We start from the raw sequence: 22,841 nt of genomic DNA, 5'->3' as shown, positions 1-22,841 counted from the left end.
ACCTTTAGTTTTTATTAGTTTTGAGAAAATAAATTATTAACGTTTTTAGGATTTTATTATTCATTTAGCATTTTTCAGGGGCAAAATGTATGAAGTTCAGATTAGACATCACAATATAAACAAACCTTTGAAGGCTGCGGACTCGCAACAGTGCAGACCCTTGTCTCAAACAGCTGCACCACAGCCTCCTCAGGCTACTGGCATTAATAAGTGTGGTGTTTCTTTATCATTTTTTCTACACCATCACTTGCTCCTCATATTTTGTCCTGCATTCAACTGTGTTTGAACACTTTAATAACCTGTGGGATGTGCACCGTGTTGGCAGAAGACTTTGTGTTACTGCGGTACAGATGTGCCAGAGTGTACCTTTTTACTTTCTCCCGGCTTATTCTTGCTATAATGTAAATCAGCATGGCATTTAGTCAGTGGTCTGGTGGAATGAGTAGTGATCACTGATCACTCAGGATTGAAGCTGTAACAAGGTGTACAAACTGAGCACGTGTAATAGAAATACACCTTATGAGATTTAAAGCTTACTTTGGATCAAAGCCAGCAAATCTGTTAAGGCATATAAGCGGATTTTTATTTCCTGGTGATTTCAACCGTTAAGGCTACACTATACAATTACATAGATGCTTTAAAACAACTACCCAGAGGCGGTGCCAAGATAGATGCAGTGGCAAGGCTCGCTTCCAGAGAGAGACTTTGGTTGAATTATCTACAAGCTGCTTAATGACTAAAACCCACTCCTCCCCATCGCTGCTATTCTGTTACTTCTAGACAGAAGCAGGCTGGCAGTGTCCACGTTTTAACTGAATAGCCACGAATAGCATCAGTGTTCTCATCTTACTCTTTCTGCAAGTGAATTTCCCAAAATGTCAAATAGTTTCCTAAAATAAAAGTGAAACGAAAGGCAGGAGCCTCTCCTCCCACTACTAAAGCATCACCTTTGATCCATCTCAGCACAAAGCAGCTCTACAGATTCAAACTAAATTAGGTCTGAACAGAAAAAGACGAGAGCAAACATTTTAAACTCGATTATGAAAGATAAACAGTGAGTTTGATTACACTTTCCACGAGCAGCATAAAACCTCTCGTCCCCGTAATTCTGCTCTAAAAAGGCCCTTGATTGCTCATCCTCCTTACTCTGCAACTGTTACTGTGTCCCTCGAAAATATGTCAACTCTATTCTCAAAGTAAAAGCCTCCATCTAGGTTGCCGCCATTGTTTTTCCTTCTTGTCCAATTTCCTCACTTTGTGTTCTAACCTGTAATTGTTCCTCAGGCTGCTCCACAGGACAAAGACTTTAAAATAATAGAATATCAGCAGCAACAAGATCTTAGCCTCTTAATGTGCTTTTATTAGTGTGGTTTAACCTGTCATTTTAATATAAAAGGAACTAAATGAGTTAGTTTGGGGGCTTCAAAGTAACCAGTCCATGGGTTCTCTTTTCATCATGAGTTCTATTCTGTTCTCTATTATGCATTCTCAGCATTACAGTTTAATATTGGTCCATGACTATAAAGTGCATTCTCGACAATCATGAATGGCTGCCTCCGCTCTGCTCATCGGCTTCTTCCTCGTGTCCTCCAAGCCTCAGTTTACACTTGTCACATCTTGTTTTCATAACTGGAATCTGCTCCGGCTATTCTAACACTTTTCTGTCTTTGGGATCTCTCCATCCTGTCCTCCTCCTACTCCTTCCGTGCCTCGGTTTCTCCATGCCATTAACCCAGAAACAGCACTTTAAGCTATGCAGAGCTTTGGCTGTTTGTCCGCAGATGGCGGAAGCGTCGATTGTACGGTAGGGATGTGAGCACCTGGCATGAAGGATCCGTCTCATCTCTCCTCTGCTACCTGCCAGAAGTAGCCGTGGCGCATTTCAAAGCTTCTGCCAATCCTTCATATTTCCTCTCGCAGCCTCTCGTTCCCCTCCGACAACCCCTCTACAAACTTCAGGAGCTCCCTAAGGCGCCTCCTTAAAGACCCGTTCCACCTGTCTGTCAGCCTTTTACTGTAAGCGAGACGTTTTTACACGCTTGGCAGAGGTAGCTGCTCGTTACTGCCTGATAAAGCTCCATGTTGCATAAAATACAACACGTTTTTCCTTGATTGTGGCAGCTGCTCATCATTTCATCCATTTGTAAGTGTGAAGTGGATCCTAACTCCAGAAAGATTCAGTGGAGGGTTTCTCTTCTGTCCTGAAAAGTCCTCACATACACAAAACTAATTCTAAGAAACAAGCAAAGTTTCTGATGAAGTAATGAGAACTTCTCCTCTTACCTGCATTTCACCAAAGCGATAGTAAGACATCTTGTACATGAGGCAGTTGAGCAGAGTTGGTGAACCCGCCTTATCCACTCTGAACTCTCCCTGAGGAGTGAAGTAGTCGCTCTCCTAAGGAAGACACAGAGGAGGGCCCAGAAAAATCACCAGATGGCAAAAGTACGTAGCATCAGGAGTAGAAAGTTCACACTAGATGGATCCAGTGGTGAGAGGACGCATTTGAATGACAGCAAAGGGGAAAAACTGCTCTTAAACCGCTCAAGTAATCAATTGGCCATCATTTTAAAAACTACTCATCTCAGTGCACGATTCAAAGCTCTAACACACAAACTCTATAACTGTGGAATTAATGTATTTTTGTCAGCATTAGTCTAAATTTTCTACTAAACTAGCCACAGTCACACAAAATCAATGCCTAACCACAAGTATGTGTGCGCAGCTTATACACTACTTTGTGTGTTTTGTCATTAAAGAGGAACCAGGTAATATTCAGCATGTTTGTTCCTTGAAGCCATTCATACAATTAGCACAGCCTTATTGAATTAAATGGAGTAGGAAGAATATAAGAAATGCCTCTAAACTGGAAAATTCCAACCTTGATCCAAGTTAAATTGCTGCTTAATTGTTTCAGTGGGTAGATTGTTCTGGGATAGTGGTCTGCACGTTTGCTTCACATAGTTGCTGGTTTAATTCCAGCTGAAGACCCAAATCGTCCTTTGGGGTTGTGTCAAGAAAACGGTTGCTGCCTGCTGTGGTGACCCTACTATGATCACACAGAGCTCTAAAGTAGCTTCTGCTACGTTACTTGGCTTTCAGTGGGACGGGCTCGCTGTATTCCCCGATTGGACCCTGGAGATCGTGTTAGCAGCTGTCAAAGAGAGTCCTCCTTTTGATTGCTTTGGTATCTAGCAGATTGCTGTGGTCACCCACAGTTTGAATTGAAGGCACCAACTGGTCTGCAAACACTCGCAGAGCAGTAGTGAAACTAGAAACTGTTTGCGCTCAAAATAAAAATTACGCTCGATACACGCTGGTTGCAGCAGAAAGGTGACCAAACCAAGGTGGTGCCGCACGGTGGTTTACAATGTAGACCCCTCTTTGCGACCAATTTCACATAGTGCCTGCCAACAACCACTCACAAACTGACCGTGCAATACACAATTATTTTGTTTCTCCCCGTGGTTGTCGACCGCCGGCCTGTGCGACTGAAGCCTGAAAACTGGCGCCTCCACAGTCCCGCTGCCGGATTTTCTGCTGATTTGCAATGCAGCAGTATTGATGAAACACAATAGCGTCACTGTCCTTGAAACTCGTGTTTACTCGTCTTTCTTTGTAAAAATTCATTGTGAATACAAACTGGATCTGAGTTACGAGGGTAACATAATGCAATTCTCTCTTCGGTTAAAAACGAAATTAGCCAAACAACCGTGAAAGTCAGGAAGCAACAACAGCAAAGTACAGAATGCTAAAAAATTAAAGTTCACAAGAAAAATGCTTTAATATAACAGCACGACTATGGCTCAGGAACAGGCAGAGTGTGGTGTCCACCAATCAAAAGGCCTGTGATTCAGTCGGCACTTCCTCCAGTCAATATGTTCTGCCACAAGACACTAAATGCCAAATCCATGATGCAAAAGAACAAATTTGTTGTATTCATTAAAGTAGATCTATTATCATTTTCCTTATTTTCTATTATAAATTCATTTTTTCCATCATACTATCTGCAATAAATTTGTATATTTACAGATCATTCCTGACAGCCAGGGGTCAGGGTATTAAACATCTTTCCACTTTCTACTCTCGTCTCCTCATGATGTCAGTGAGAGCGGATATCCTTAATCTGTTCATCTCACACACACACACACACAGCTCTAACCCTGCTAACCTGCTGTTTACGAGGGGCACCCAATTCCAAGATAAATGACGAAAAGAGAGGCTGGTGCTGAAGCAAGAGGAGTTAAAGCTCATTTCAGGTAGTGGATGAAATGATAGATGGCGAAATGATAGATGGCACCAAGGCCCAGTGCAAGAGCTCTGGAACACACACAGCCACACTTATTCGAGAATAAAAATGTGGCGTTGGAAATGAGCACAGTAAGTCTCCCTTAACAAAGAGCACTCTGGAAGTGTGTATAAATGGGTAAAATCTGGTTTGCAGTCTGAGACTCTATTAGCAGTCAAAGAACAGAAAAGCCCTGCACGTACGCTGGTCCGTTTTCTGCTCCGATAACAAATAGCAGCTGTTATGAAAGTCATGAATAAGGGACCTTGTGAGTGTATCTCAGGGTTTCCTGGCTGACGTCTTGTTTTTGAACAATGGAATGAGTAATCTTTGCTTCTGTTCAGGTGAGAAGGGTTTGAAAAAGCACCTTGACTTTTGTAAGAGGAAACATTGATTTTACTGCTGTGTAAGTCCAGCTCCATTCCTTCTCAGAGAAAACTCGAGCTCTATTTACAGGCGCTGCTGCTGTGTTACACACTCACCCTGATGTCCTTAGGGTGCTCACCCTCGGCAATCCTCACCATCCACAGGAACTTGTTAATATCGTCGCCCGAGTAACCAATTACACCTCCGAAGATGATCAGCACATAGTCCACGTCCAGGGACCTCATGATCTGGTAGGCTGCACTCTCATTGGAAGACATGGCTTTCCCCACCTAGAAAGAAAGTGATGGCGATTGAGAAGTTATCCTTTAACTGAGCTTTACCCGTTTCACAAGAGACGACGCTTCGGCAGAGCTGCGGGACAAAGGAGAGCTGTTAAACGGAGATCCGTGATGCATGATACTCTGATGACGTTTCCTGTGGACAGATGCCGACGAGACAACAGGCATTGGGTAGGAAGTGAGAGTGAAGAAAGCTAGAGGGGCTTTAAGTAAAAGGCAAAAACATTTGTCTACATTTGGCAGCAGAGAGGAAAAACGAATAAATCAAACCCACAGAATCTGACAGCAATTAACTGAAATCTCCCTACAGTGTAAATTCAATAGGAAAAAGTTTAAGGAAACAAGATTATCTGGCTTGTTGGAAGCGGCCGTTTTATACAATATGGCAATTACATTTAAAAAGAAATAAATAAATAAGTGAAGAGCTTGCTAATCATCCAGCAGCTGCGAGAAGAAACCATTGATTTCTCTGCACGTGCTTTGATCCACGAGCAAAACGGGGAAGAAGACAGATGAAGACAAGACGATAACAGCCCTTACCAGCGCTATGTGACTGTTGTTCCACGTGTTATTGTCCACTAAAGTGGTCCTGTTAGCCATGCCCGCTATCTGATAACCGTAGTCCCACCAGGACATGACACGTGCGTGCTCATCAGTATTCTGTCTTAACCAGTAGTAAGCCTCCCTGAAGTCATCCAGGATGTTACGCGTCCTAACAAGGGGGAGAAAAAAAAAAAGAAAAAATAAGGTTGACAGGTAACCGTGTTGGTTGGCAGGCATATAGCTGAGGAAGCCATTAATATTTCATTTAGGACTTTAAATCAGAAGGGCAACAACAGCTGAAAATAGAGCATCCATATATAATGAACTCAGGGTTTAAAAAAAAACAAAAAAAACAACACCTTGCACTTTAAATGTTCACGTCCTAAATTTACCTCGCGCAGAGGGAGCAGACACGAAGCCAGGGAACCAATTAGCTCCAGGTATGGTAATCATATTACGTCTGTGTGTGTGGGCGTATACGTGCAAGAAAAAGAGTGACAGGCACGCTGCTCCCAGCAGCATAGCTAAACCACTGTCTGAGAACTACTGTAGTACCATTAATATATGCATGAGAACTTGCATCTACCACTTAGTCTCGGTCTCCAATATTTCCTCCTCAATGCTTTAAAAGAATAATTATGCCTGTAAAGAGTCTGAGAGAGAATAATACATCAGCTTTTTGTAACCTAAGAGATGCTTACTGTGACCTAGAAGATTAAAAGTTAATCAGGTACGGCCTCACATATCATTATTTCTCCAATCCCCTTGTGAAATATGCTCGGCTCTCTTGCTGCACAACACACATACGTGCTAATTTGCATGCAAGGTGGAGGAGCCCATCCTTCTTCATTATGAAGCATCATGGGAGGCATTGCTCTGCTCTTTGCAGTTGCTTTACATCCATGTACGGCACGGCGGAGCGCTCTCACCCGTCGTGGTTGTATGAGGCGAGCACCACGCTGGGGCTGGAGTAGGCGTTGCTGGTGACCCACGTGCAGTGGACGGCGAACATCATGAGCAGCATCAACATGAGCATGGTGACTATGGATTTGATATTTGGACCCAAACCCTCCTCTGCTTTCTCCTGCTCCGACACGTGTTTGCGCACCTTGCCGGCCTGCAGGGGGAGACAAAACACCATCAGGAGGGTTGGCAAACGAGTCTGAAGCTTTCCAGAAATCTGAATTATTGAGTGCGATAAATTATTGAATGAACTAATAAGAGAAGTATTTTAGAGTATCCTCAGCTTTTTTTCCTCTACTGTGTGAAGACATATCAGTGAGAAATGCGAGAAAATCCCTGTGATGAGCAGCAAGAAAGCTGAAGTAAAAAAAAAAAAAAGCACCGGAGATGATTTGTACCAAATTAACACCTTCAGTTGCTTCCTCTCACACCCAAACTGCATGCTGAAACTCAATAAAGAGGGACAGCATGAATGATAGACATGAAAATTAACTTTTGAACCCATCACTGCAGGAAAAGTGGGATTTCTGTTGCTGTAAATTGCAGTGGGCGCACGGGGATCTGGAAGCGGTGCCGAAAACTTTCAGGAGATGTCAGAAATTGAAGTCCAATTTCAATTTCTGGCAGCTTACAACCCCCTTATAACTTTTAAGTAGTGAAGCTTTGGGCAAATTCTAGACACAACAGGGGGCCAACCACTGCACCAGAAGCTGAATCTATTTTAAGCTCTTCCCTTGTTTCTCCTGTTGGTGCCTTGTGTCAGCGAGCGGTCAAAATGCAATGTGATATGCATGGAATTTGTTCACAGGTTTGTCTTTTAAATGAGACTGATCTTAATTAGACTACCTGAATAAATACATCTCAATTAAGCTGCTAACTAATCAAGTATCCACATGTAACCATGACACATTCAAAGGACAAAACTGAAACACAAAAAGGGCTTAACCCCCAAATTTCAGATCTAAACGTGTTGACGTCATTCAATGTTCCCAAACCTGTGTGCAAACTCGGCCGACGACCTTTGATATTTGCCATTTTGCCAGTATTTTTATGAAGTGTGTCGTTTCAGATAAAAAAGGCATTTTAGAAACCTCTCTAGAAGAGAGAGGTGTTTTGGAGAAAGCAAAAAAAGAAAGATGGAATTACGTGGCAGGCTGCAACTGACGCATCCTCAGCCGTGACTACAGAAAAGAGTTCAACGTTCAACAAAGGCGGCTAAAATTATGGCAACAGAATCAAACAGTTGCTGCTGAATCACAGCTGAATCACAGTTTATCCAAACTGGTGGGGAGTGAGGAGGGAAGCTGACAAATACGCAACTGATGAATCCAAACCCCAAAAGGTACCACGAAAGTGTGAAACACCCCACGGGTGTTCACTCGTTGACAGCTTTTTGACTTTGTTCATTTTGTTACATTTTTACCAGACAAAAGTTTAGTCCCACAGCAACTTGACCTGTCACATGACATCAACAAAGTGTAGCATTATCAATACTGAAAATCAGTGAAGTGTAAATTCAGCAGTTTCTCTGCCGTGCTTTGACCTTGTCGTAGAGGTTCCCGGAGTTCCTCTTGTCATCTTCGTCGCTGCTGTCCTCAGCAGGGGGTTTCTCCCTCTTTGTGTCGTCTCCCATGTAATGCTCAAAGACGCTGGAGAAAGCCACGGCTGACAGCATGCAGACGACCGGAGTCAGAGTCAGCATCAGACGCACCATCACGCCGGCAAAATAGACTGCACTGATGGCATAGAGAGCCACTGGAAGGCAGGAGACAAAGAAGGTGGTGGTTGACAGAAAGTTAAAAAACCGAGAATAAGGAAAGCAAAGTCGACAAAGGTGAGACAAGGAGAAAGACGGCGTGAATATAAAAGAGACAAAATGAGTCGGTGTTGGAGGCAGATAAAGACACGGAAAGAGAAATTGAGTTGTTAGAGTAACACTGAATAATCAGTCTATGTTAGCACTGCAGATCTCAAACCCTGAATAGAGGAGCACTGGGTGTTCTTTGTCCTTGAAAAGCACCGACCCGGCTCAACAGGTGCGTGGCTAATCAATACCTGTAATTGGCTAATTAAGTCTGTGGGAGAAACGGGCTGCTGAAGGACTTTGTTTCCAGCACTTAAGGGTTCCTTGCCCTCCATCTTGGCTGTCTAACCCTAAGTTTTATTTAAGCTGCTGTATAAAGAAGTTCAATCTCATTATTTCAGGCTTTTTCAAAGCTGAGAGTGCTTAAAGCTACTCGAGAAAGGATGCGCTGTCCACAGACCAGTCCGCTAGTCACGACATTCTACCCATTTTTATTTTTATTTTATATAAATCATGCATTTTAATCACAGATGATCAAATAAACTCCACTAAAAACAGAACCATTATTAATTCAAGAGCTAATCCCAGCTGACAATGAATCAGGTATGACAGAGGAGCTATTTCAGGAGTCCCTGGCTCTGAAATGCCTATTTATTTGCTCCATAGACAATATTACAGGCCTGACTGTTGGAGAATTTAAGGCTGCGATGGGCATGAAATCCTCCTGGTTGAATTATCGGTCGTTAAATTTCTCAAGACAAATTAGAAAATACCTGGTTCTTCACTGAAAAGTCAAACGTAGAAGCTCTATACATGACAGGATAAATGACTTCTTAGGTGGGTTTCAATAAGAAGCATCCAATTACCGAGCTTAAAATGCATCTATGTGCTGCTAAAAGCAGGTGGAATTTCACCATTATATCACTGACAACAATAACCATCTGTCCGTGGCATATCCAACATCAGGTTGTCGTGGCAGCAGACTAGGGGATTTTAACATCCTTCTCCCCAGCCATACTTTCCACTTCCTCCTGGGGGATCCCGAGGCATTCTCAGGGCAGATGAGAAAGATAAACTCATCAGTGGTTTCTCAGTTTACCCTGGAGTCTCCTCCCAGGTTGGAGGCATAGCCAGAACACCTCCAAAGGCAGGCGCCCAGGAATCATCCTAACCAGATGCCCAAAACATATCAACTGGCTGCTTTCAACCACACGAGCAGCGGATCTACTCCTTGATCCCTCTGAATATCTGAGCTCCTTACCTTATCTCTAAGGATGAGCCCTGCTACCCTGCAGAGGAAATTAATTTCAGCTACTTGCATTAGACAACTTCCTCTTTCAGTTTCAGTCATTACTAGGAAATCATAACCACAGGTGAAGGGGTCTGGACTGCTAGTAAACCAACTAGTAAAAGAAAGCTTCGTCTTTCCGCTCAGCTCCGTCTTCACGACAAAAGTCCATTGTACACAGGTTTGTCTGTTTTCTATAAATTTTTAACTTGAAGATGCCAATGATGGATAAATCAAGTAGGGTGAAAAAACAGCAAATAAAAGGTTCCTGAAAGGGCCCGATGAGGCTGGCTGCATAAACTGTTAAATTCTCCAACCCTAAAGCAGCCTCTTTAAAAATCAACACCCATTTGAACCATATTAGGGTTCAACATTGCCCATTTTTAGGGGTGTTGCTGCTTACTGGTAGGTGGGTCCTGACTAGCTCTCTAATAGGCTTCATCCAAGTCTCAGAACTGCACATCTTTAAATGAGTTTTGCAGCTTTTTTCACCCTTGTTAGATAAAACATACTGAAGACAAGAAAGCAAGTAAAGAGAGTAACCTCCATCTTTACACATTTCAAATTTAATGTGATGAAGACGATAAAACGATGAATGGAAATTCTTTTATAGAGACTATTCATTTAAAAATACACAAGCGAACCTCATTAAGACATAAAATAAAAAGTTAGTGGGGGCACTAAAAGTCAGGTGACTCCAGGAGTGTCTGCATAAAATTTCAGGGCCAGTCACTAAATTGTGGTTGAGATGTTTTAGTCTGAACACGGACAGCATCACTGTGTCTAGATTAAAGAGGTTTAAACGACTTAAACAACAAAACAAAAACATTTGTGGTGGTTTATAACATACTGGATCACTCCTCGTTCTCCACACCACAGAGAAAAATCCTGTTTTCATTCATTAAAGACCCCTACCAAACACGCGTTCATCGTTGATGTTCTTGATGCAGAACCAGAGGCCCGCTGGGAAGGTGCAGACCAGGATGTGGAGGTCAAAGAAGAAGGACACCCACGTCGTCGGCTGGTGCTCCGACACCGACGCTATGATGGGGATGTGGATCTTAGCGTAGCTGCATGTAGGAATAAGGGAGGAGGGGAGAAATCGGAAGGAGGGAAGAGACGTGTAATTCATGTCGAGCTGAATGCTTTGGGAGTGTTGAGACAAATTATACAATAGATCCTCCTGATTAACTCAAGAATTATGAGTGTGGTCGGGGGGTAATTTTGCTCCCCCACATGCTTATGGTAAAATATGAAGAAATTTAGCACTACTGATGAGTAATGTACTTTTCTGTTAGTAGTTTCTGATCTGTGTGTTCCCTGTTTATTCCTAATGGGCTTTTACACAGCACTTTCTGTACAATCTTAAATATTTCTCTCTCAAGTGTTTTGTTATTACAGCTGGGAAAGAAACAACACACAGCACATTAAGGAATTAGTATCAGCCTCCGAAGGAAAGGAAGGGGGAGGCATCAGTTACTGCTTTAGTCAGCAAACTGGGGTATTTTGGGGGGGGGGGGCATTGATTCGGAAATATCAAACACTGTGGAGCGTTTGGAAAACATAGCACTGCCTGGTGCTTTTTGGGAGTAAGACAATACTTCAACACAGCTTGTGCTCTACAGTTTTCCCCTCTGGGATGTTGAGAGGGGAGGGGGGGGTAATATCCATCTCAGGACACACACACACACACACACACACACACACACACACACACGGCTGAACAAGCGTCCCATCGACAGCGAGAGTGTGAAGGTCAGCAGAGCTTACCCGGTGTCCCAGAGAGAGTAGAAACGACCACTCCACGGAGCAATGTATCCTAGAGGCAGAAAAAAAGATGATCAATAAAGAGAGGCTCATCTTTAAATGCTTTCCATTTCAGACGTGAAATGCGAGGACTGCAACTGGGGGTTCGGAGGGGTTAATATAAAGACGAGCGAGATTAAAGTTGTTTGTTACAGCACGTCATTGTGAGGAACAAAAATATAACAGAAACTTTAATTTGCCTCCCCTTTGTTGCAACAATATGTAATTATTTATAGGGCGAACTCTGCCCAAGTGTGCAGCTCTCAATAAATACAAAGAAAAAAAATATATAATCCAACCTACTGGCCTGGAAATCTGTAGCACAGACTGCCCGAGGATAACAAGAATGACGAGTAGAATATACTGCTAGCATTAAAGCCGTGAAAATCTCAGTTGGGTTTTCACCGTATTTCAGAACAAATCAGACCGAACAAAGTCATAAAATCATTACATCATAAACTTCCACTGGATGTCTCTTGACAGCTAAAGATGTTCTTTTTTTTTGGTCATTATTGGTCATTTTTGCATTAATTTCTTTGTTATCACTTAGTTAAATCAACATTACAACTAAACTTTCTGCCAACTGTAGTTCAAAACCCAGAAAGCTCTCAGTGGAGAATGTGTCAGTGCTGAGAATATATTCAGCTGATGTTACTTAATTACTGGAATTGACTTGTTTATGAATGTAACTGAAACCGTTTAGGCTGCAAATTAAGCCGCACAGGGTATTTTATGTGCGCATACAAATGTCTTATTTTGGTTGAGCTTTGATCTGAAATACATTTCAGCTGAACTGTTGCTCGCGGGCTGTTGTAGGCTCTCACAGGGGGGGGGCTAAAACTCTTACATATTTCTAGATTTTGTGTCATGTTGTACCAACATACGGCTGTGACATGTCCTGTGCTGCTCTTTAAACGATAATATGAAAAACGTGTTTAATCTATAAAACTCTGAACAAAGCTCTTAACGAATGCAGGCAAGAGAAAGATGGTGTTTTACTGAGAGCTGATTTAAAGGATGACACTGATTTAATCAATCGATGCTTGGCTCCGAGTTAAAGATACAGAGAAAACCCACCCGGGTATAATGCTGCAGACTTGAGGGGAGTGGGGATGTCCTGACAGACCAGAGGAGTGAGACATGCGCAGTCTCACCTCAAAAACTGTCTTCAACTCCCACAGCTCCATTTAGATGGGAAACAGATCACAGCATTTATTAGATGAAGCAATTATCCTCAGGAGACTGGGATTCTGCATCCATATGAGAGGCCAATCAATTCTAAGGCAGGAAGGTCCTAACAGTCCAAGCATGCCAGCATTATGTCGGCTATAATGTGCCATCGTGTCTTTGCTCTTAGTACAAGCCAGAGGACAGAGGAGTCTAGATAATTTGCAGGAATATGGCAATCAAGACGAGACTCTTAGCTTTAATTTAAAGATATCTGAAATAACCGTTAAGGAAATAGTCATTTTGTATAGTCAGCTATTTCCAGGGGCTCAAATCTACAGTTTCAATAACAGATGTAGACCATTTCTATGCCATTTCTTTCACAAATCAAGCAGTTAAGTTATTCATACATTTTATTATCCTCATATTATTACTTGTATATGAACATAAACTGGTGCTGGCACTGTTGCCTCGCAGCAAGAGGGTGCTGAGTTCAACTCCAACATCTGGCCTGGGCCTTTCTGCATTTGTGTGAGTACTCTGGCTTCCTCCCACAGTCCAAAGACATGCAGTTAGTGGAGTTAGGTTAACTGATTATTCTAAATTGCCCTTATATGTGAATGTGAGTGACTGCTTGTCTGTCTCTATGTGTTAGCCCTGCAATAGACTGGTCCCCCCCTCGCTCCCTATGACAGCTGGGATACGCTTCATGGATGGACGAATGAACATAAACTAAAAAGGAAATAAAAGTGATGGCAAGAAACAGTTACGGTAATTTCCAAAACAAAAAAATCCCACAACATTGATTTCCTTTAAGATTCAGCAGGAGAGAGAGAGAGCACATTTCTCCATTACATAGATGTCCTTCACAAGTTTGAAAATCTTGCAGTAAAGAGATGTCTTGTTTTTTTTTACTTGCAGCAAAGTTTGTTTTGGAAAAAAGTCTCACCGAGGTCACGTTTATGGGAAATCGCCTCGATAAACCACATCAAAGACGAGAAAACTCTTTCGTGCTCTCTCTATGACCTGATGCGGGTCTGCCAAAATGAATCTTCAAAGTTGGGCTCTAGAATTCGGAAAACTTATCTGTAAAGATGCAAGATGAGGTCAAAGGGGCCTTTGAAACAGGAAGGATCAAGAGGTTTGGTAAATACCCACGCATAATGGTGAACTCGGCAACATCTGGATATTTAGAGAAGACAGTGGAAGGCCTACTTAAAGATCTTAATGTGAGACTCTCTGACAGATGGACTTGATCTGTAAGCACTTTGAAGTAGACAGTCGGGTAATAAATACATATTAAATTCGCTTATGAGCAACTCTGTATTTGATCAGTTAACAACATATGAGGCCAGTTTGAAGCAACACACACGATACAGGCGGAAAATCCAGTGAGATTACATCGTTTTAAAGTTTCCTCTGTGGGCTGTTGTGTACCAAATTCTCCATATCTTAATGCTTTTAAAATATGACGGTAAAAGACTTGTGTGGCCTTTAAAGTCTAATCAGTCAGCCGAATTGTGCTCTTAAACCTGAACCCTTCAGCAGGAGACAAAAAGGGGGGGAAAGAAAAAAAAAGAAAAATCAATAAATAAACAGCAAGAAGGCAACGTTTTAAACCGTCTGAAACTCGAGCCCTTTGGCCACAAACTGAAAATAATGGGCAAAACATCAACAAGGATAAAGTTTGACCAGCTGGCTGCACGCGCTGGGGTCCAACCGGCACAATCAAAAACAGCAGTTCACATGGTGGAGCACAAGCCTCCACAAATTTTCCTCTAACAGCAAAGCTGCAGCAATCATATCAGTTTATATTTGTTTATCATTTGCCTTCCAGGTTTCATTTTCTGACAAACACGAGCGCGAGTTAAAAACCCGATGGAGAGGCCCGGAGGTTAGATCATCGGGGAATAGACTAGGAGCGCTCTAACTTTTGGCTAAAAGAAGAAAACAAAATGCAGAATGGCAGAAATCCCAGATCTGGATCAACATTGAAATTTAGTTAATGGTTCCTTTCACAAATTGCTAGCTGCCCAACAAATCTCAACTAGGGCTGCCACGATTAGTCGACTAGTCACGATTACGACTAATTTAACAGTCAACGTAGGGCTGCTCAATTAATCGAATTTTAATCACGATTACGATCTGGTCTTTCAACGATCATTAAAAATGACTGAGCCAATTATTAGCACCTCCCTCGTGCTTTACTCTCGCGCTGCTCCGTGTGGCAAATCGAGCGCACCTCTCTGCATTTCAAACACGCGTCACAACAATTAAGACGACCCGAGGGAAGCTCGGAAAGCTAAGCAGAAGTTATTTGGAGAGGAGATCTGCCGTTGGTTGAAAAGAGAGGTTAAAAAAAACTTCAGTGGTGTGGAAACATTATGGGTTCGCGGAGTCAGACGTGGATCAAGTAGACACAGTTTGTACGTAGCTGCACCACAGAACAACACTGCAAAGTTCACTAAACATAGATGTTTACATTTTTCATTTATTTCTTATATTGCAAACATTTGCACTGTTATCAGTATTTGCACACTATTTTATATTATTTTTTAAAGTCATTATTCAAAGTCATTGTTATTGTTAAATAAATATCGTCAAATGATCGCGATCTCAATTTCAGTGAAAATAATCGTGATTATCATTTTTGCCATAATCGAGCAGCCCTAAGTCGACGCATCGTTTGAAGCTTTGTAAGATCCCAAAAGACACAGGAATGAGTAGCAGGATTTAAGAGTGTAATAATGGACTGAAACGGAAGATGGCAGCACTGCATGTACAAGGATGCCAGCCGCCGTTAAACCCAGAAGAAGAAGGATGGCGCAGCTAGTTAGTTTTAATATTACTCTTATTATTCTTTCTGGGTCACGAAATAAAGTTTAACATATTTTCAGGTGAGAATGTAGCTGTGTAAACCTCAAATATCTGCTCAGTTTATCAAGACACCACATACAAAAGCGCTCCGAGGTTTTTGGAGACGTCTGTTACCCACCAGCTCGATAGCTCCCGTGAGAACACCGGACTCTCGGCTAATCGTTTTCAAACCCACCGCCGTCTTTCACTACTCAGGTTAAACATATATAAGTCACTTAGATAACTTAAAAATGTTATTGTTTCCTTTTTTTTTGTATTTTATTTGTTCCTGAGTAAATCGGTTTGGCTGAGATTAAAGTTATAGTTTTTACACAGCTGAATAAACGTCAGGCAGGCAACTGATTATCAGAAGTGTGAGATGCTCCACCGAAACAATCTGCAAATTTCATTAAAATTTAATAAACTATCATCTTGTCTTTATTTTTAGTTAGCACATACCTTAAATACTTCAAGCTGTAAGCTAATGATAGTTATATAAGAGCAGATGCTGCTGGTGCAATAAGCTGTACGTTTTACGTCCAATGGATGCATGACCTGATTACTCGACTAATCGCAAAGATAATCGGTGACTAGTCGACTACCAAAATAATCGTTTTTTCACAGGATGAAAACATTATCATCCTCCACTTTGTCTTATTAGAAAGTAATCATCGGCTATGAAGTGGTCCGACCGTCTCTCAACCAATCTTGCCACGTAAGTGCACCTACCATCCATCTGTGTTTGATTTGCATTTTTTCTAAGACTCATTTCTCAACAAAGAGGATCTTTGTATTTGTTAGACTGGGTGGGAAGCACGTTTAACCAATGCTCAGCTGTGAACACTGTTTATTCTGCTGGTAAACTTGAAGCCATGCTAAAATGATTAAAATAGTTGTACCTTCTCAAACTGTTCCCAAACTAAAAGCTCATGATTGAATTTGCTAGCTCTGGCTGATTTTATAAAACTGTTAAAAGTGAAGCTGAAAGCACAAATCTGACAAATCTGACTACTAAGAATAAGGTGCAGTCAGTACTTTGAGAATTTATTTAAAAGGAAAAAAAGAAAGAACAATGTACTTACAAACCTAAATTGATGAGCGTATAATTATGTCTTCAAAAAGAGTGGGCGCTAGTTTGTGGAGGCCATCTTGAATACAGTGGCTGTGATGGACGACGCCGTTCTGCCCAACTGCATTTTATGTTTGTGGTTAGAGACCAGCCACCATGTATTACTCCTTTTAAGTTAATTTCAAGTTCACAGACAACTCTTTCAAACTACATGCAAACAATCAACATTTACACCTGTATATTTTATCATCTCTTTGTCATTGTGTTTTTCCAATTGTCCACCGCTGCTCCATTTCCTTCCTCATTTCCCCTCCTCTTCCTCTTCACCTCAAACTTAATCTCCTCAACTTAAGTCAGGACTAACACATGAAAATGTGCATAAACATGCTTATTGATTACCACATTGCCACAACTATATTATGCTAGCTAATGTAAAAAAAAAAAAAAAAAAAAAAAAGACTTTCGGGGGGGGGATATCACACTTTCCCTCCAATAAAACAGCATGATTACAAGTGGCCGAGTCACTTCAAAGAAAGTTTCACTGACAGCAGGTAACACAACATAAACAGCTTTCCTTACCCACTCAGCATATCCTCAACAACTAACCTCAGTATTGCTGTCAGATGGAAGTCAGCGTCACTGACTCATTGACTTGTATCAGCTTTCAACACAAAGTTTTAGAGCCTCCAAAGTAATTAGATGTGGAAACAAAGTATATTGACAGCTGAGGTAAACAGCAGACTGACAGCCTACTCTCAGTGTAGATAAACAATGATCAGGTCCTACTGCAGCTGGGATTATGCAGTTGAAATGGAAGGGGTAAGAAAACAGAATTGACTGCTCACATCTAGTAGTGGTATTTTACACACTTTACCCTTTAAGATGATTTTTTTTAAAAACTCTGAGAACTGAAAACAAACAAATGACACAGCTTACAATGTATGGAAGCAGCATGTGCATCAGGACATACAGACCTGTGTATGTGAGATAGATCACTGTGAGGAAGACCACACCAGCAGCGAGAGAGACTCCGAGGAAGAACAGTGTCTGGAATTCCTGTCTGGTCAGCCTGTCCTTTAGGTACTGCAGGAACGCATAGGCTTGGAGGAGTGCAAACACACCTGAGAAAAAGATAGAAGAACGTGAGCCAACATACAGAGGAAACTCACACTGAATATTTGAGGAGGTTCCTACTGATGCTGCATTCTGCAGGGAGCAAAACAAGCTTACACGGTCGAGAAGCACTGCGATTTTAAACAGTATACCCATAAAGCACTCAACAACAGCCCTGCTGGCTACTCACGTAGATGTGAAAGACGAATATTGCTGGACAGCATATTTCAAATGCATGGAACAAATGTGTGTAAATAAACCTTTCTCCTTTTATTGTCTCGTCATTCTTTTTCAGCCCCTTAGGTTATACTTGCTTTTCCCGTTTCCTTCCTCTGTCATTTTTTTGAGCTGTTTTTCCCCAGCGTGCCTGTGTTTGGCAAATTTGATATAAAAAAAAATTGAAAAGCGTGAAAAGATCCTGTTATCCCCCCCTCTCCTTTTTCATCACCTACCACCTTTCAACAAACCTTCTGTGATATTTCCCTGCTTTTCTCCACCCTCAGCGATCGCCTACAGCAGGTCTCACCCATTTCCAAGGTTAAGCCCCTGCCTGTCTCCTGGAGTGCCGCCATGACGCTAACACGCTTGTCACACCATGCCACTCTGCTTTCCTGCCTCAGGGGCCGACATCTCAGCGGTACCGACAGGTCCATTGCTCTGTCACTCTCTTCCTGCCTCCCACTGTGCTCCGTGAATGCTACCACCAGATGTTCTGAGCAGCTGCTACCCAGAGCGACATAAAACCACACTTGCTCTTTGAGAGCGAGCGGGGAGCCAAAAACGCAGAGAGGCAGAGATGATTTTTGATGGTGCATTCTTCAAAGCCTCTCGTAATGCTGTTTGTGTTGGAGAGATCCAGGAAAACAGGGACACTTCAGAGTACACCTACCTGCTGTGGCGTTAAGTGAATTCTCCAAAAGGCCTCCGCTCATCTTCTTAAAGCTGCCAACAACGTAAATGAATCGTGCACATATGTACGTACCCATCCATGCTGTCAGCAAGCAGATGGGGCTCACACTTGAGAGACGATACTCAACAAGCTTTAATAAGCTACCCACAAGCCAAAATGAACAGTGCTTAAAGAGCTAAGCCCATATGGGTGGCATGTAGGTGCTTACCCATATCCATTTCATAGATGTACCAATGTTCTCATGCAGACAGAGCGTGACTATCACTGTAGGCACAAGGGGATTCAATTCCTGCAGCAGCCAACCACTCTTAGAGCATGTGCAATCACCAGAGGGTGCTTTGGACATCAACCAAGCCTGCACAGTTCCAGCTTTAATAGACAAACAACTGCAATAAGACCTAACTTTCCATTTGTGGCCAGAGTTTATAAACAAGTGTGTAAGTGAAAATGAACCTGCAATATCGTTCACTGTCAGCAGGAGGCGACACCTCTTGCTGGAGAAAGAAGATTGAAAAGAAGTTTAGTAAAAAAAACAATTCTTTAGCTCACCTTATAATTTTCCTGATGCCTTTCTCATCACACACACAACCAACCTGAGCCTGCTTCTGTCTGAAGGAAGGACAGTTTCTTCCTGTTAACAGGGAGTTTTTCTTTCCCAGTGTCGCCAAATTCTTTCTTAAAAGGGGCCACCTGATTGTTTTTTTTCCCCTGTATTATTGTAGGGTCTCTACATTACAATATAAAGCACCTTGAGGCAACTGCTGTTGTGATTTGGTGCTATTTAAATGCAGATGAAGTGACTTGAAGTGAAATTCCAGGCCTTAAACACTGGGTTCAAATCTTATTTAATTGGCTGTAGCTCAGGAGGCACAGCAGGTCATCTACTAATCAGAATGATTGAACTTCAGATGCATTCATCTGAGAGTGAATGTTAGATAGAAAGCAGGTAGAAAAAAGTGCTTACGTGAATGGGTGAAGTACGTTGTACAAAGTGATTTGAGTGCTCGAGCAGAAAAGCACCATTTTATACAGAATGATATTCAACTTGCAAATTATGGTCCTATTTAGGGTAAAATATGATAAAGTAGGGCATGTTTCATGCTATGGCTACTTTGCCAGTGGCAGGTCACTAACTTATGAGCGCATTTCTTCAGGTTTTGATCCAGCTCTGTTGTAAAGGTTATCACATTTGGAAGTGAAAGATGGGGTAAGCCCAAGAGGGGGGAGACAAACCCAGCCTCAGGACATAGACTAGTGTATTCCTTGTGCAGGTGCCAAGCACAGATAACGGGGAGAGTTACATCAGGAAGGGCATCTGGAATAAAATCTGTGCCAAATCAGATATCGGATCCATTCCCTGTGGTGACCCCTTGGGACACAAGGGAGCAGCCGGCTTACTCACTCATCACCTCTGGTTTCATAAATCCAAGATTGCAATGGGCATAACGCTCAGTCTGAGGCGTTAAAATGGGATATCACTAACTAACAGGTGATGTCAAGGTGGCTACATCCATCTCTTATTTACAGTCTATGGTTGTGGCAGAAATTCCCTGACAGTCACAGCAGACAGTTGAAATAACAGCTTTGAATTATAATTTCTGCAATGCGTCCATATGATGAGCAAGGTCCTGAGAGATATATTGCTCAATTATTTTATTCAACCACATTTCACACAGTGTTGGTCTCCAAACTACTCTATTGAAATTCAAGGCACATAATAACTGAAGTGTTTTATCCGAGTTAAAGGGAACAGTCTGAACATTTGTTCAGTCAATATAAACATACTGATTAGATCAGCTGTTAGCACAAATAACTGCTTGTTCCTGCTTTAGGTAGGATAAAGAGAAATATGCTTTTACATTCATGTATTTGTGACATCTGTTTATGAGTGAGTCATAAATTTGGAATAAAGAGCAGCAGTATCTTCCAAATACTGCTGACTTCATCATCAGGTGGCTTGAGCTTTGTAAAGGGGAACCTGTTGTTCCAGGCTGAATAGAGGATCATTCATACTGCAGGTACAGAGGGTGAGACTTACCAGCAGCAGCCATGTGCTCACTCGTCCTGATTGGCTGGAAGCCGACGAAAGGGACCTGCATGGACAGTATGAGGCCCACAATGTAGAAAGTGCTGTAAGCTGTAGAGAGGAGAACAGCGGAGAAACAGGTAAAATCATTAAAATAAAACGACACTAAGAAGAAGAAAAAAAGCACAATATGGGTTCGACTGAGGGAACTCAACTTCGGTAGGGGTATTTAAAGTCTATTGATTTTTACTGTTGTACCTCAGAGGGAGCAAATACAAAATACCTAATCCGATGTCATTTACTGAGAAAATGGGAGTTGGCTCGGCGCGGTGTGGTCGGGAGGCCTGAAGTGAGATGACAGTGCTGAGAACAGTGCAACTCCCACCATTGTAGCTTCAGGAAACCAATTCGCAGATGCACCACTTTAATTAAGATTTCATACTCTTCCTGAAGAGTGTGCCTCGTTTTTGAAGTAGCTCTGACCGCCCTCAGCGATCTTTTTTTCTCTCCACACATCTGCTATTGACTCATGACAGACAGAGACGAATTGCGAGGGAACAGGCTACGAGGCATTTTATTAAACTAGGATTTTCTTTCTTTTTTTTTTAAACCTCCCTGCTTTTTTTATGTGTTCCTTCATTGCAGTTGAACAACACCTGACTCTGAAAAGAGGCGGTAAGGAATAGAGCAGGTGTCTTTTTCTGTCATCGGAATAAGTCTACAAATATATTTCCCCATCTTTCATTTACTACGAAAAGCGGCATGATGAATGAGGCAGCTATTCTTGAGGAACAGTGAAGACTGTAGAAATTTTTCCACCTCCTCTAACAGCCCTGCTTCACCAAGCAGAGTTTAATTGTTGTAGGAGCAAAGGTAGGTCAAAGCCCTCTTACGGTGAAGAGCCGATAATTTATTTTCAGTGCTCTCAAAGACTGTGCTTACCAGTTACAGTGAGTACAACATATAATCATGCAGAGATGATACTTGACATGGTATCATTTATCTTGACCACAATAGTGGCGTCTGCTATGAATTCATCCCGAGCTGAGGACGGTGGAGGGTTCTCCGAGGCAACGGATAACGTGCTGGAGCCACCACATGCATTCGTGAAACTCGGATGTTATCTGTGGGATAACAAGCCTACCCACTTCACCGGTTCTCTACCTCCGGTATATGCAAAGAATAGAAAAATAAATAAAGAATAAAGAGGATCAGGTAGCAGGTGGATACATTTACTGCTAAGTGGTGCGTGGGTGTATAGATGTCTGCTGATGATGCTTGCTGTTGTGAGAGACGGGCACAGGCGTGACTGGGCATTTGAGCTTGTTTCAGGGTCAAATGCTCGGGCAGCCATGTTGTGAGATGTATGTGTGCATGAGCGGTGGTTTTCCTGTATAGTTCCCACATTCATATTCTAATGAGAGAAGATCTAAAAACACGAGCGAGTCTCCAATACAGAGTCGGGTATGTGGGCGAGTTTTAAATATCAAGCCGCACGGTGAAAGTTGTCGTCTCGCGCGAGTGCTCGCACGCTCTGTGCTCGTGTTTGGCGTGTGGGACCATCTTACCGATATAGACTCTCCTACTGTAGCGTTGCATCAGGAGCAGCACAAACACATGCAGCGGGATCAGGTTGATAATAAACACGTAACCTCCCCACGCCGACACCTAGAACACAAATACACAGACATGTCAGTAAACGGACATTCATCATTACTCAGTTTTTTGTGAGTGGGTGGTGCCCATGTAAAACACGGAGGTACCAATGATTTTGTCATGTATTGCTTTGTGGTCTCATGTTTGGCATTTTCATTGTCACTGTTTGGCGCTTAAAGCTGATCGTCAGCGAGCGGGTGTGTTTAACTTTGAAAGCGAGGACACTATTCTCATAACATGCCAATCAAAAGGTAACCACGCTCTAAATTATCTCTTTTTTCCCTTTAACTGGACCGAAAAGTCTGTCTTTGCATAAAGTTTGTAAAGAAACTGTAATATAGGTATGTTTAAGACTTCAATGCTCATTAAGTCATTAAAAAAAAATTGAAGGAAAGAAAAAGAAAGAAAAACACATTTTTACGAGTGCTTGGATTTCATATGACACGACATATGACACTGGCACCAGAAGGTGACAGTCATGTGTCAACAAGCTGCTTGGCAACCATCACTAAACAGCAAAATCTGAAGAATACTAACAACTGCCGGGTGTCACACCAATACAGCCCGTGTGTTGCTGTGAGAGTCGGTGCTTGTGTAGAAACAGGAAAAACAAAGAACAATGCAACCAGCTGTCTAGTGTAAAATCCTATCTCTAATAGAAAGGCAAAACTGTGCAGTCATAGAACT

General features: G+C 42.2%; 1 protein-coding gene across 1 annotated transcript in view; it reads right to left on the bottom strand.

Annotated features, from left to right (window-relative positions):
- The window catches only part of LOC102294068 (dolichyl-diphosphooligosaccharide--protein glycosyltransferase subunit STT3B), a 100,461-nt gene that overhangs the window by 4,826 nt on the left and 72,794 nt on the right, over nt 1-22,841 (bottom strand). Inside the window, exons 5-14 of the mRNA XM_005927662.3 lie at nt 22,067-22,166; nt 20,511-20,609; nt 17,424-17,570; nt 11,322-11,370; nt 10,467-10,621; nt 8,003-8,214; nt 6,426-6,613; nt 5,494-5,665; nt 4,771-4,944; nt 2,284-2,397 (exon numbers count right to left, since the gene is read on the bottom strand). Coding sequence (XP_005927724.1) covers nt 2,284-2,397; nt 4,771-4,944; nt 5,494-5,665; nt 6,426-6,613; nt 8,003-8,214; nt 10,467-10,621; nt 11,322-11,370; nt 17,424-17,570; nt 20,511-20,609; nt 22,067-22,166 — 1,410 coding nt within the window. The remainder of the gene's footprint in view (nt 1-2,283; nt 2,398-4,770; nt 4,945-5,493; nt 5,666-6,425; nt 6,614-8,002; nt 8,215-10,466; nt 10,622-11,321; nt 11,371-17,423; nt 17,571-20,510; nt 20,610-22,066; nt 22,167-22,841) is intronic.

Source organism: Haplochromis burtoni, unplaced genomic scaffold (assembly GCF_018398535.1).
Source record: "Haplochromis burtoni strain Fernald_Lab_line unplaced genomic scaffold, NCSU_Asbu1 Contig_90, whole genome shotgun sequence".
Taxonomy (NCBI): Eukaryota; Metazoa; Chordata; class Actinopteri; order Cichliformes; family Cichlidae; genus Haplochromis; species Haplochromis burtoni.
This window is presented reverse-complemented; position numbering and strand designations above follow the sequence as displayed.